The sequence below is a fragment of the Melospiza georgiana genome, chromosome 7 (genome assembly GCF_028018845.1).
Source record: "Melospiza georgiana isolate bMelGeo1 chromosome 7, bMelGeo1.pri, whole genome shotgun sequence".
Classification (NCBI taxonomy): Eukaryota; Metazoa; Chordata; class Aves; order Passeriformes; family Passerellidae; genus Melospiza; species Melospiza georgiana.
The window spans coordinates 30,527,352-30,542,381 of NC_080436.1; the positions used below are offsets into that span (position 1 = coordinate 30,527,352).

The 15,030-nt window shown below is 45.8% G+C and overlaps 1 protein-coding gene across 1 annotated transcript in view; it reads right to left on the minus strand.

Moving 5' to 3' along the window:
• ADCY5 (adenylate cyclase 5) overlaps positions 1-8,736 on the minus strand; it is a 201,968-nt gene extending 193,232 nt beyond the window's left edge. Inside the window, exon 1 of the mRNA XM_058028086.1 lies at positions 7,445-8,736. Within this exon, the coding sequence (XP_057884069.1) occupies positions 7,445-8,446 (1,002 nt within the window). The 5' untranslated portion in view covers positions 8,447-8,736. The remainder of the gene's footprint in view (positions 1-7,444) is intronic.
• Between the last annotated feature and the right edge of the window lie 6,294 nt (positions 8,737-15,030).

Consider the following 15,030-nt stretch of genomic DNA (forward strand, 5'->3'; position numbering starts at 1 on the left):
CTGACAGCCATTTAATGTGTGACCTGATTAAGTGCTAGAAACTTCAAACTTTCTTATGATAAGGTGAGAAGATTTAGGAGTTCAGGAGACAAATATTAAAATTCTTGTCTGTTTCCCACACCCCCTCATAACTAGATTATCCTTTTTAATATCTTTGGGGTTGTGTTTTTTCATTCACATGAGATTTCCCCTTGGGTTTTTACCTAGCCTAAGGACTCCATAATAATGAATCAAATTAAGTTTCTGGCAGCAGCGGGTTACCTCTCAGGTAAAGACAAAAAAATAATATTTTTTTAAAAGTATCACCAATGTCAAAACAAAAAGAAGAAAGAGCATCCCATGGATGAAAGATATCACAAGTTCAGATCACTAGGCTAGACTTCAGAGGGAGGGAAGGAACTAACACCGAGCCTATCCCACATCAAAACACAGGACTTGCAGGAGATGAAAAAGTCACACAGCAGTTAGACAGGAACCCCACCCATTTCCCAGAAGCTGTAAATCTTCACATTCCTTGCACACACTCTGTCACTGTCCTACCCCTCTGGGCCATAAAAAACCAACATGCAGCACATCATGAAATCACGTAGCAGCTCCAGGGAGGTGCTGGTGCACTCCAGCTCCCTCAGCACCACCTCTTCTGGGCACAGATTACCTGTGCAAGGTGCCATGTAAACCCTACACACAGAGCAGATGGGAGGACAAACCTTGCCCAAGGCTGGTAAAACCTGGAGCCCTGTCTCCTACCTCCTCAAACAAAACTGAGTATTTTCTCTGAACCATACCCACCTGCACAGGGAAAAAGAATGAACAAACAAAAAACAAAAAAAAAGCCAAGCAAACAAAAAATTAAAAAAAAAAAAAAAAAAAAAAACCAAACCAAAAGCAACCCAAGAAAATGAAAAAGAAAAAAAAAAAAAGAACAGAAAAAAATTTAAAATAAGTAAAATGAGACAAGAGGAAGAAAAGAGATGAGAAGGAAAAGAAGAAAAGAGAAAGACAGGAGCTTTTCAGAGCATGGGTTCTCAGAAGCCATTACCAGCTACAGGGTGGATCACTTGACCACACACAGAGAATCTACTGTCAAAATAATTTTGGTTTTTACCTCTCAGTTCTTCAGGTGTTGCTGGGAATTTTTCATTGCATCTTCTACCAGGAGAGAAGGAAAATTCTTTTAGCTTGATTAGAAAATGAGAGTAAATGTCCAGTAGTACCAAAACACGATGACCAAACCAGCTATTTCCGAAAGACTGTAACTACACCAGCAACTGCAATGGCTAAAAAGATAGCAACTGTTCCACTTTTCTTAAAAGACAGAGAGGGAGCCATGTACATGACTGAAAGATTAGCTAATCAGACACAAATTGAATGCATTTGGAGAACAGCCTGGTGCCCAAAGTTCACATTCCAGCTGGGCTGAGTCCCAGTGCTCTTCCAGCCCAGACCTTGGCAGCGCTGCCCACACCACAGTGGACTCAGAGCAAAAGGGCATTTAGGAAGCACTGGGCTATTCAGGCTCCAGGAGGGCACAACCAGCTCCAGCGAGCCTTTAGCACCAGGATAATCAGCATTTTATATCCACTGCTGCTCAGATTTATAAATCATCTGAATGGGGTTAATCACAAAAGCCCTCATAAATAAGATGTCCTGCCTTGGACAGGTCTCTGACAGAGAGCAGGGGTCAAACTAAGCCATTGTGCCCAGGACACTGAAGGACAAGTCAATGGCTGCTTTCTAAGATTAGGGCAAGGAAATTTGTCCTTCTGCCTCCAGTACCTTCATGAATCCTGATGTTGCTCTGAAGTATCTTCACCTCCCCAGAAATAAGCAGAGCTAGCACACCCTGCCTTTCCAAGCATGCCATAAAAGTGCCTAGAAGAACAAGTCTTTTTGCCATGCATCTCAATCACCGCCATTAAGTTTTGTCTTGAATTCACCAAGATCCAAGCCAGTTACAAAAAGTGTGATTATGACCACAAGGCTGAGAGAAATTACTCAAATAGGTCAGTTTATAAAGACAGCAAACCTATTAAGAATCCAGGAACACAGGGAAATTAGACACATAGCACTCTATCACACTAACAGGTTTTGATACTGGTGAACATTACGGTGAAATATTAAACTAATTCATGGTGGGGGGAAGGAGGATTAAGCAAGGGGGTAGATTAGGAGGTGGCAGAATCATAGGGTAATTTAGGAGATAAGAAAAACAGATATGCCTTTGTAAACCTCAAGCAACACATGCCCAAGAGATAAAGACAATATTCTTACAAAGGACTAAATTGATACACAATACCTCAGGGATTTACTTAATTACTTCTATTACAGAATTACCCTAGGGAGGCAACTAGCAATGCAACAGTTACTGAATATTTCAGGTTGCCATTTTTTCCCTTGAACAGAAGATCACAAATCAATTTTCACTAACTTTGGTGCAACTGCTGCTCAGGCAGATTCTTCAGTAGTGAGCAGTGCTAGAGCTCTTCTCCCTGCACGAGAGCCCCACTGATATCAATTATATCAATGTTCATGCAGAACAGGGCATTAAGTGCTGTTTGAGGCACCCAGTAGCTGAGCACCTTAAAAATCCCATCCTATACAAACATTACTCAAACCTATTTTCCAAGTGGACGAAAGTAAAACAAGCAGCACATAACCACAGGAGAGCTGACACAGAGATCCATCTGCATTCCAGGTGGTTCATCTCTCCTTCCTGATGAATAAAGACAATGCTGCTTGGAGACAATGAAAGCACAGTGCAAGGACTTGATTAACACTCTGCTGAGAACCTGTCCCTAAATCAGTCATCACTCACATGTAGCAGGCGTGCTGAGGCTGAGATGGAACACACAGTACTTCTCCTACTGTGTGACTAACTTCTTGCTGAATGCCATTCAAATTGCCAACTGGAAAGCATCTCTACGAGGCACTAGGAGATCTCCACAAGATTGGAGTCAATTCGCTGTTCCAGTAAGGAATTGTTTTTAGCCCTGCTGAAGTGAGTTTGTTTATGAAGAGGAGAGAGACTGGTTCTCATAGCACCAACATCTTCTGAGAAACAGTTAAATGCTGAAATGTTACACTTTCAAGAGAGCCACCATGCAGATAGAGATCAATCATCGACCCTTAACATGCACTGACAGAGAGAAAGGCCAACACACAGACACTTCTCAGAAGTGAAGGATGAGGGGTACTAATGTAACATTGTTATGATGGAGACACGGAAAAGGATCGAGCAAGGAGTTCTGAATCAGAGAGACAAATCAAAGACGTGCTGAGGTAGTTTGCTATCAGAGAACCTTTGCAGCAGGTTTGCAGTAGTGTTTGGGGAGAAAGGAGATCACTGCATTTCAGTTTCTATTTCAATGAGGTTACTGACACAAGACAAAAAAAAAGGTATTTATTTTTCATGTACCTTACCAGTCACCCACTCGCACTGAGTTAATAAACTACAAAGACTTAACTGAATCCTTGAACATGAACGTCAGAAAGTTACAATAAAACAGGTTTGGATGGGAAAACAGGAGTAAATCTAACCTCAGTCCACGGGCTTGTTTGATGTTTGTATATGGCATTCTTATCCCCTACTCCTGGTCCCCCACTCACTCCCACACACAATTCCCATCCCTTTTCAAGTCTGATTCAGAGTCCAATAAACTCTTGTGAAATTCCCTGTCCCTTAGCCCATAGTGTTACAAAAATGCCAGTGCTTACTCAAGACTCTCAGTGCTGAGGGCAGCTGTCTCCTCACATGACTGCAGTTAAGCATCTGCAGCCCACGGGCTGAGCCTCTGCCCATGTGCCCATACAGGCCCGTGGGTCAGCTGGGCAGCTCGCTCCGAGGCACTGGCAATAAATCTCACTGTTATCTCGGCTGTGACTGCAAGGCAGACTGCTGATAAACAGTACACTTCTTTCCCAGTTAAGTATCAGAAAGCCCCATTCACATGTAAAGTAATGCTTGCGTGAATTCTAGAGTTTGAGCGTGTTTTCAGAGCCTGGAAGTGCATCAGAGCCAACACATGGAAAAGGTGGCCTGAAAAGAGATACACTTACATGCAGAGAGACGACCACACACTTCCATGCACAGAAACATATTTGTAATCTGTCCCAGAATAACACAAGAACATAAACCTGAAGACTAATACAAACCTGAAGACTAATACAGTCATCCCCTCCCCAATAAATCCAAAACCAGTTTCTCTAGAGCTAACTGATCACAGGAACAAATGAAAAGCCCCCTTTTAAGCAGTCAGAATTTGTAGTTGGTGGAGCATCACCTATTCACTGTGTTTCGCTTCCAGCAGCATGCTGCCTTTGGAAACAAGTAAATTCCCAAACACGGGATTTCTTTTTCCTTCCTCCCTCAGCACTGGATAACTTTTTAATATAAGGCAATAATTAGTACTTCTTTATTCCAATCAAAGTTCAATTCAAGAGGCCAGTATCATCACCTCTAGCTGATCAGACTCATGGAGGTACCAACAATACTCATCTTTTTGACAGAGGTGCTTTCTCTTTTGGAAGACAGACTCCTCCAAGTAGCAAAGACAAGTCAGAGCCTATTTTCCAAATCCAGTGATTCCAGAAGAATTATTTTAAAAAGCAGCTGGGTTAAGACTGAACAGTGACAACTACTTTTGCTCCTGTCACTTTATGGATTCAGAAACTGCAGACTGCATTAACCCTTCCATGAAGTCTGACTAGCATAGCCTTGGAGCAGAGAGTTTGGGCACAGAAAAATCCAGCAGTGATAGGAGAAGATAATTCCGACAATAAACTCATGCACCCTCAGCTAGGGAATACAGCAAGCTGCCTTTCCCCCAAAAGGGACCTACTACCAAGAATTCCACTCTCTTGAGAAAGAGGAGTTTTTAACAGGCTCCAGAGCCCTATAAAAGTGCTCAGGAGTCAACACAAGAGTCACCCTGCCTTAAACATCGGTGGATCGTAACGAGAGTGTATGATTTCTCCTGGTTTGGAAACAATTCAGAGAGGATTTAAAGCAAAAAGCTCCAACAAAGTAAAACTTACTTAAGCATTACACTTTAAAATGCCATGAAAAAGAGAGGAAAGCTGATATACATCCTAACCAGCCTTTCTTCTGTGACTGCTGGATGTAAAGTACCATCTGGTGACAAAGGCACTCACATCCACTCCTGCTCCACAGGACTGATGTGACTGCCAGAGTGAAGTCAGAGAAAACATTTTAACTCACTCTTCTTGACTTATCTGGTCTTCACCTGCTTTTGCCTCTGGTAGTTTGAAGGAGGAAAACAGGGTTTGTGTGCATTAGGGGGGCAGAGCTGAACACAACTGATTTCCACGGCAACGAGATACAGCCCCGGTGAAGGCGGCCTGTTAGTAGCTGTCAGGCAATGTGCTCAGCAGAACAGATTTTCTATCAGACAGCCAGAGACAGCAGCTCGTGTTCGTACACAAATGCGTAAGGAATCTGAGCTTGGCCTTGTACAGCCCCACTGATCCAGCCCGTGCTATGCCAGTGCAGACCACAGCAAGATAGAGACTGTGTAAGTAGGAAAAAATAACAGGCAGTGTGGAGAGATGCTCTCCCTTTGAAGACAAAGTAAAAGTGCTCCTAGGACATTCCTCGTTAACTGAACATTTATTGCCAAACCATAGGAAAACCCCAACATCCCTATGAAAGCAAAAGCAACTGTGCAATGCACAGATTTGTGCATGCTGCACCATCACCTACTGCCCATGCTTCTACCTTTGACGAGTGCACATTCACACACGAGCCAACCTCTTACAAACAACCTGCTATTTGGGACGGGAGGGAGCTGAAATTGTTCCAAATTTTCTACTGAGGGAGTCAATCATTTGGCCTTTGTAGTTTAGGCTCCTTCCTACTAAAATACAGTTACCAGCATTTTCCAACGCAATGATATTTTATTCATTTGTTAGTGTGCTCCAAACCCTGCTCATAACAGACTGCTAAATCTTCTAGCAGCAATCATGACGGGGTTTGCCTTGCCATGTAAGGATGCAGTCTCCAAACACACTGATTTCAACAGGACCAGTCTCCGTTTATAAAGCAAAAAGCACACATGAGGCTTTGCGAGACCAGAGCCCCAGTGGAGAAGAGCTGAGGCCATTAGCAAACTTTTTCAAGTCAAGCAGAAAAACACCAACTGTCCCACTCACAGTGTATGCTCTGCTGGAAATGCACAAAAAGCCATTTATATCAAACATAAGAAGAATATGTCACGTACAGTTTATAAAAATATTTGCAACAAACTAAGAAAAAAGCCAGAAACTCTCCAAGTAGGCTTAACGAGGCTGTGGGGAGAAGAGAGTAATTTCATGGGCTATTTTGTATAGCAAAACAGCGACAGCCTCATTCTGATGAGGTTTTGTTTAAGTCCTACAACTTTTCTTGCCATTGCAATAGGTGGAACTCAAAACAACTGTGAACTCAGATTCAAAGCAGGCGCTGAGCACGAGGCTTTATTTTGTGTTATGTTTTAGGGCTGTAAAACGACCAAACACCTGATTTTAATAAACAAATCCTTGGTAACACACAAGTATCAGGGCTGACTGTGACAGGCTCATCCTTGCTCAGAGTCCTGCACATCAGAAGGATGACAACTGCCTCACAGCTTCAATGTTTTACATGTGGTAAGCTTACAGCACGAGTCCCAAGGCTGCCTGCCTCACTTGAAGAGTGGCGCCTTGTACTGCTGTTGTTTATACAGATATGGTAATTAAAAATTGCACTGTAATGCATTTGATAATGGTCTTATTGTTCCCGTGAACTGAACTGCTTCAGTTAAACATGATACCACAGCTAAATAACAACCTGCATTTATACTTTTTTTGGTACTTTTTATCCTGCCTGTATAGGAACTCTGGGCTTTTTCACCATAGAGATTTCCAGCACATCTCAGAGAAAAACACTTTGCTGCTAAACCAAAAGCCTACCCCACATTCCCATGGAGCACGCTCTCCTAAGATGCCTAAGCTCTGTGCTAACACTGAACCCGGAGTGACACACAAAGATAACCTCTACCTTACCAAAACAGCCAGACTTTCTACACCTTTCTCAGTAAAACAGCAGCGTGCTTGGATACTGTTCCACAGGTGGGCTTGGCACTGGGCTGTTTACATTGAATTCAACTGAAGGGCACCAGCAGGGCTGACAGTGCTGGAGCAGCCGTCATGGGAACCCAGTAAGACACACACTTCTTGCATGTTTAGAGCCTTAACGTGGAGCAAAAACGAGGGAACACCACAGTAACGAAAAAAGTAAGATTACAGGCTAGCCCTGCACACCATCCCACCCAGCAGCAGGTAACCTAGGAGTTCAGCTGAAAGTCCTGCCAACCTTCCAGCACCAAGCAGGCCTGTGGAAGTCAGAGCCCCCCACTTCCCTCACCCTTCAATGCCGAGCACACATCCAAACCATTCAGGGCTTGCCTACCTGCTTCAGGAGGAACTTATCCTCCGCGTTGATCTTGAGGGAGACGGCCAGGTGGATAGCGGAGAGCACCACCCCGCTGATGACCGCGGCTCTCATGCGCACCGGCAGCAGCGTGTAGATGCTGTAGATGAAGAAGACGGTCCACCAGATGCCCTCGGAGGCGCTCCTGGGCCACACCAGCAGAACCCCTACCACTTGCACCGCCAGGATCACCAGGATGACAGAGTAGCACGCCAGCCACATGTGGTCCTGGTGGAAGTTGTTGCGGTTGCACACCATGCACAGCACCACCATCAGCACGATGGCCAGGGAGAGCACCACGACATAGGATACCTCATAGCGGCCGTGCGCGGCATGGAAGATCAGCATGACCACACAGACCAGCACCAGCACGGCCATAAGCATGGTGAGGCTGCTCTGGTTTAGCCGAAAGAAGTAGCGCTGATAGAGACGTTCCAGTTTCTCAGACTGGAACTTCTTGGACCTGAAGATTTGCAGCAGGCTACTGCAACAACTGCCCATGGAGAAGGCCGCCTCGGAGTCCCCCTCGTCCCCGTCCTCTTCCTCCAGCTCCTCAATCTTGGCCTTGATGCGTTTCTCGTCCAGCCCCAACTCCACCGAGCGGGGCCGTACCTCCCCCTGCTCCCCCAGCTGCCGGGGGCTGGCATTGTTGGGGGCAGCGGGGGAATCACTACCGGGCGGGTGCCGGGACCGGTGACGTCGGCTGTCGTCACCGTGCTCCTGCCAGGCGGATTTGGACCTAAAGCTCATCATCCTGCAGCCGCTCTCCCCGCGGTTCCGGGGCTCGTAGTCTTCCTCGCTCCTCCACCTGCTCGACATGCGGGAGGCCTTCTTGCCCGAGGACCTGTTGGGAGGCGGCGGGTAGGAGTAGCCATTGGCCCGGGCCTCCGCCTCGCCCCAGGCTGAGCGGTGCTGCTCGGTGCCTGCCCAGGGCGCGGGACCGCCGAAGCCCGGGGGGCTGACGCTGTTGGACCGGGACATGCCCTGAGGAGCGGGGCCGCGGGCGAGGGGATGACCGCCGGGCAGGCGCAGGGGACGAGCCGCCGCGAGAAAACGCCAAAAGGCAGCGGGGAAGGAGAAAAAAATGAAGGGGAAAAAAGGAAAAAAAAAAAAAGAGAGAGAAAGAAAAAAGGCAAAACCCGCAAACGTCCCCAAAGTCTCCGGAACGGCCGGGCGTCCCCAGAGCCGGGGTGTCCCCGGCGGGACGCTCAGGGCAGTCCCATCGCCGGCCCCGGCACTTGGACACCGCCGAGCGCGCTCGGCACCGCGGGCACCGGGACGGCCCCGGCTCACGGCCGCTCGCCCTCAGCCGCGCCGCGGCGGCCGCAGGGGCTCGGGGCGCCGCGGGGGAGCCGCATCGCAGCGCGCCCGCACCGCTCCCGCCCGGCCCCCGCCGCTCGGGGCCGGGCGCAGGGCGGGCGCTTCGCCGCGGGCCGGTCGGCGGGGAGCGGGCGGAGGCTCAGGCTCGCAGGGATGCGGCAGCCGGCGGCGGCGGGAGCATCCCCTGCCCGAGGGGCGCGGCGGGGGGGCTGCCCGGGGCGGACCGGGCTGCGGCGGCGCTCCCGGCTCGCCTCGCCTCCCAGCGGCGGAGCCCCGGCGGTAAGGCACGGCCGGCGGCAGCCGCGCCGCTCATGCACCCGGCCGCCGCTCCCGCTACGCCGCGGTGCCTTCGGGCGGCCGCAGCGCCTCTCCCGCGGGCACCGGGGGAGAGGGGAGAAACCGGCAAATCGGAAAAATCGGAAGGGTAAGGGGAAAGAAAAAAATTCAAAAAAACCCGAGCGGGGGCGGGGGCTCGGCGCTGCCTCCCCCGCGCTGCCGGTGCCGGAGCGGGGCTGTGGCGGTGGCTGTGGCGGCCCCGCGCGCGGCTCTCCCGGGGACGGCGGCGCCGCGTCCCGGCCGCGCTTTGTGCTCCCCATTCAGCCGCGCGCCGGCCGCGCCGCCCCCGCCCGCCCCCATTGGCCCGGCCCCGCCGCCGCGCGCCGCCATTGGCCCGGCCCCGCCGCGCCCCGCCAATGCGCGCGCACGGGGCGGGGCGGATTAACCCTTTCGGCGCCGCGCGGCAGCGCCGCGCCCGCCCCCGGCAGCGCCGCACGGGCTGAGCGGGGCCGCTCCGGGCGCTGCATCCCAGCTCCCGTGTCCGGCAGGCTGCCGGGGCATCACGCACCGGGGCCGAACTGGCGAACAGAGGAAAATCATGCCGCAGAAAGCCCTCCCACAACAGCAGCACCTGTTACTGGACCCACCTTAACGCAGAAATTAAGGGTAAAATACACGCACAGGTAGCTTTACCTTGTTTCTTCAACCACTTAAGCTACAGCCCTCAGCTTCACCCGACAGCGCTGTGACACCATTCTATGGCATGTTACCTAACCTGGGAGTGAGGCATGACCACACCACAGCAGTTCCCAGCAAGTTTCCATCTCCAGACTCTTCCACAATGTTCTTTCAGGTGAAGCACTCTTTCTGCAGATGCAAGTCAGCCAATTAATGATTTACAGTGTTTTGAAGGTAAGCATCATATGTACTAAGAATAATATTATTGCCTGATGTTCTGCATCATGTTTTGTTAAAAACAAACTGTCAAATCAGATAACTGCTTGGCTTAAGTTGCTGAAACTGGTAATTGTCCAGATGTTTGATCAAACATTGGAAATCCCTGCTCACAAGTAGTCCTTAGCAGTAGCAGTGCTGAAGCTGTGGTTATCAAGGGACACAGATAAGCAACGTTTGTAGAGAGGAAATATTGCTGGACACAGTTGGGGAAAAAAAGCCAAACCGGATAACCTTCCAAACAGAAGTCCTTCACGTGTCCTTTACACGTGCAAGTAACTCCACAAACTACAGCAATTTAGGCCTTTGTGCATTTCAGTGGTTTGTAAAACCATATGCTGAATATTCAGCAGCTTCTTCTGCAGAGCATCTTTTATTTACCAGGAATTCACAGTTAAAGAATTTTCCCTAAAACAATAAAACTGTTACAGTGGGGCTCACTTCCAGGGCACTTTCCTGACAGATGCTACACACTGCAGCTGATCACAACTGGACTTACAGTTGGCTTCCCATGAGGAGACATTTTTATGTACAAATACCAGTGCCCTTCAGATGGAATTTATCATTTCTTGTGATATTGTACAACACTGTCACTATCCATACACTACTTTTGTTCTGCTTGAGTAGAGCAACACTCAAGAATTATTGTGTAGTTGGCTACTCTGGCTGAACAGTGCCTGAACCCAAGGGATAAAGACAGTAAAACAATTCTTCAGTGAGCTGCAAACTGGGACAGGTCTTTTTGTTTTGTGCACAAAGTCCCACTCTGGAGTTCTTCTCTAAAAACAAGCAGTGAAAGATCTCACTTTTTCACAGTAAAACCAAGTAAAAGGAGAAAGGTGATCCATAAAATTGGTGACCCTAAAATTAATTCTGCTTCACAGACAGTTACTATCAAGGCATGTGTAAGAACCAAGGACATTCAACATCCACATCTTGATACATTTCATTCTAGATATCAACAAAGCATTGCTCAGATAAAAGACCAAGTAATTTTAAGGTTTTTATGTTTCACCACTGGGACTAAATCAGGTTTTGCTTATCTTTTGCATCATGGAAGCCTCTGGAAGCCTGAATCCTCGGCAGGACTTCAGTCACAGTAAGCTACAGCCCTTTCTCCAGGAAGTTTATATACAGAAGTATACAGAGGAAAAAGGTAGTTTCAATTCTACCATTCATGTTTCTTTTCACTATGCATACAGTGAAAAGAACATGCAAAACATACAGTTTTGCTTTTCTGTAATGTTATAAAAAGTGATGCCTAATCAATTTTAGGGTTTTAAAAATAAATAAAATTCAGCCAGAGGGGAAAAAAGTTTTGTCCTTGCAACAGGGGAAAACAAGTCTTCAACCAAAAGTTTGTAACTTTAGAAACAGGTAGATAAATACGAGGTGTTTAGTTTAAAGAAAGGTAAGGAAGCATTTGTAAGAGATTGTGCAGAAAATCTGTAGCTTGTGAGAACAACAAGGATGTTAAGAAGCTAAAAAGTGTCTCAGAAGCTAAAAGAAGCACCAACTAAATGGGTACCTCACACAATGAGGACATACAGGGTTGTGACAAAGACAATGTATGATTCCACATGGATAGTAAAAATCTTTATTGCCCACTTCTAGCTGATGATGGTACTGGAAGACATAGAACAGTAGCAGAACAAAGGCAACAAGAAGGATATTTTAATATTAAGGATACAGACCATAACACAGCTTATCTACAGCTTTCCTTCTAACACGCAGTTTCCTCAAGCCCTGCCTCTCGTTTCTAATTCAGGAACGTCATGACAAATGGCAGTAAGATACAATGTTTGTCTCACTCCAAAAATTATGCACGAAAGCAAAACACTGCATATTCTGGGTGGCTGTGAAGTCATTTAAAAATGCCTGGCACTTACTACAAGAACATTCAGGCAATCATACTTTGTTAATGAATTATGCATAGAGAGGAGTTGGCTTTTTCTTTAACAACTAAGCCCAGCCATTTTCTGAAGGATGAGTGTAAAATTGAGGAGCTTCTGTATCTCAGTCCCAACATGGCTATGTACAAATTATGACATTAATCAATGCAAGTGTGCTTTGCATAGAAGTCCATATAAAATATTTACTCTGTTCAGAGATCAACAAATATAAATACCACAATACTGTGTAGAAAAACAGAAACTTCCTATTCCTTATCCAGAAAAGTTAATGTTGCACCTTCCAGTCTAGCCTACCCTTCACAAATTCTACCTGCCCCATAAAAGCTTTTTTTTTTAAATTCTTTGGGGGTGAGGTATTTGGGCAAAAATCAATTCAGTATCTTCAGTAATATCTTAGTAAAATTCTGGATTAAAATTGAACCATGCCTCTTTTTCAAAAAAGTATTTATCTGGTTAAAGTAATACCAAAATGGAAGTAAACACATGGAAGACTTAGGGAACACTTGCACAAAATCACTCAAATGATTTCACCTCCTCAAGAACCTTCAGGAAGCCATGAGGGGGTCAACAGAGATCTACTGTGGCAGATCTAAATTTCTTCAACATACAAGTTCACATAAATTCTGGTTTCACATGTAGTCTCAAAATGTGTATAAAAACATTTTTTTACTTTATTATTATTACAACAGGTGCAGCAGACAAACATTAGCATTCTTTCTTTCCATTATTTACTTTACATGGGGAATACCAACTAGATAGTGACCTCAGAACATCTGTGTCACATTTCACTCTTCATGGTCTTCATGCACTCCAAGATTCATGGAAGCATTAAATCCAGAACGTTGGAATATCCAAAGCAGCCCTCTGAAACCAAGAGATAATCACACAGTCCAGCTTGGAGCCATGAAATAAATACTCAAACTGAACAAGCTGCTGTTACAAATTCTCTTGCTCCACACCACCCGTCTCCCAGTAATCTGATGATTCAAAATGAATAGAAACAGAAGTGAGAAAATAGTGAAAAAACAAAATCATAGTGACTTAAAAAATAAACAAAAAGCCCAACCCAAAACAATCTGACTCATTACTGACTTTTGGGGTTTTTTAGGGATACACAAGGAGCCTAGCAAGACAAGGTGCTTATTTAATCACATTTATCAGTGTTTTCACAGCAGCACCCATATTTTACCCCAAATGTAGAAATAAAATTTCCTGCATGCCCATGCTGTTTAGTCCAAGCAAACCTGGGGTACAGATCTCCATGTGCACATTTGCAATACAAGAGGATTGCATCATGAAATTCCCCATAATGCATGTAATTCATGTGGTCATTCCAGAGATTTCACATAATCCTGACATTAGGGAAAAAACAGCCAAGGATTCCAGTTTTTGACACAGGATGTGAACATGGCAGCCCATTTGTTAACTGCAGCAGCTTTACCTCATCACCTTTGGATAGCAGCGAAGCAATGGACAGGACTGAAATGTCTGTACTGAGTGGACTCCTGGAGGCTGCACAAAGCTCAGAGCCCAACAGTAGGAGTTTTACATCTTTCTATACGAGTTTTACATCCTTCTGTAGGAGTTTTACACCTTTCTGTCAGCAGTTTATTCCTTCAAAATCCCAAATGCTTAGGCCTCATGTGCAGTTCTGCCTCAGCAGGAACCTGGAGCCCAGAGCCCGTGAATGCTTACATCTGTCTCTTGTCTGAACACACCTGTAAGCCTGGAGCAGGTTTCCATACATTGTCTGACTTGGCAATACCTCTTAAAGAATAACTCAGAATTTTCAGACTGCAGGGTTTGCTTCTGCCAAAGGGCTGTAACAGTAACTCTCTTACTTAGCATCTAGTTATTAAGTAACACTATCCAGTCTTACTACCAAAACTAACCAGCAATGTCTGACTTTCAATTTCACATCCATTTTCTTGCTGATGCAAGAGTTTTTTCCACTGTTCCAGTTTGCTAACAAAGTGCTTTTTTACTTAATTTAAATTGCACCAAAAAGCTGGGTAAGGAAACTCATTTGATACTATCAAACCAGCAACTTTCCCAGCAGAGGTTTATACACAGGAATGAAGGAATGAAACAAAGCACCTAACTCAGTGCATCCAGTTCCTTATAGTCTTGTAATAAACACCTGGAGGAAAATAAAACAAATTTCATGTCATCAGCACACCAGACTAAACATTGCAGCATTTTCATTAAGGGCTGCTGTTCTGTCTTAATAAACAAACAAAAAATCCCTCCCAAAACCCAAAACCAAACACCACCACCCTCGCCCCAAAGAACAACAACAACTACTGCATTCCAAAGGGAACAGGAAGAAAGTTTCATGTTTTGTCAATGCCCAAATATTCTTTGGGAAACACAGTAGTACAGCTCTGTAACCTGCAGCACCTCTCCTCTTTCATCTCATCATTTCATTGATTATTAAACAGAGGTCAGTACTCATTATCTTTTCTTATCCAGTAAGTGAAGAGGATGTATTTTACCCAAACAAACCTTTAAATGGCAAAGTGATTTCATAAAAGCCATCTATTGCCAGGCTGATTAGAGGGTCCTCCACTTCCTATATACTCTCCACAAGTGATGGTTTTTGTGGGCATGCTATGTGCAGAAAAGAACAAAGTGCTGATATTTACACTCCATCAACTTAAAACTGAGGTTAAAGAAGATCCCTGAAATGCCTGTATCCCTTTATAGGTATTCTTCAGGTTATCTCATCCACTGTCCTGCCCAAGAGGCTGAATGTAATTACACAGGAGCCAAGATTCTGCAAGTTCTGGTGCTCAAAGTAGAAAATGCCAATACTTGCTGCAAGTGGTTACTGCTCACAGAAGACTGTGCAGACTGTCTGTAGCAGGAGAGTCAAAAGCACAGGACAAAAGGCAGTTCACTGCTCAAAATTCAGCTGAATATGCTTCTGCAAAAAGCTTCCACCAAAGAATTTCCCAATAATAAGACCCTCATGTAGTAACAGGTAATGTAAAATTTCTATGTACAAACTGCACAGAATAAATTGAATCTAGAGAGAGGCAGCTGTGGCACATCAAAGAGAAAAAAAAAATTTCTGATAACACTAATGCCCAAGCTAACTTG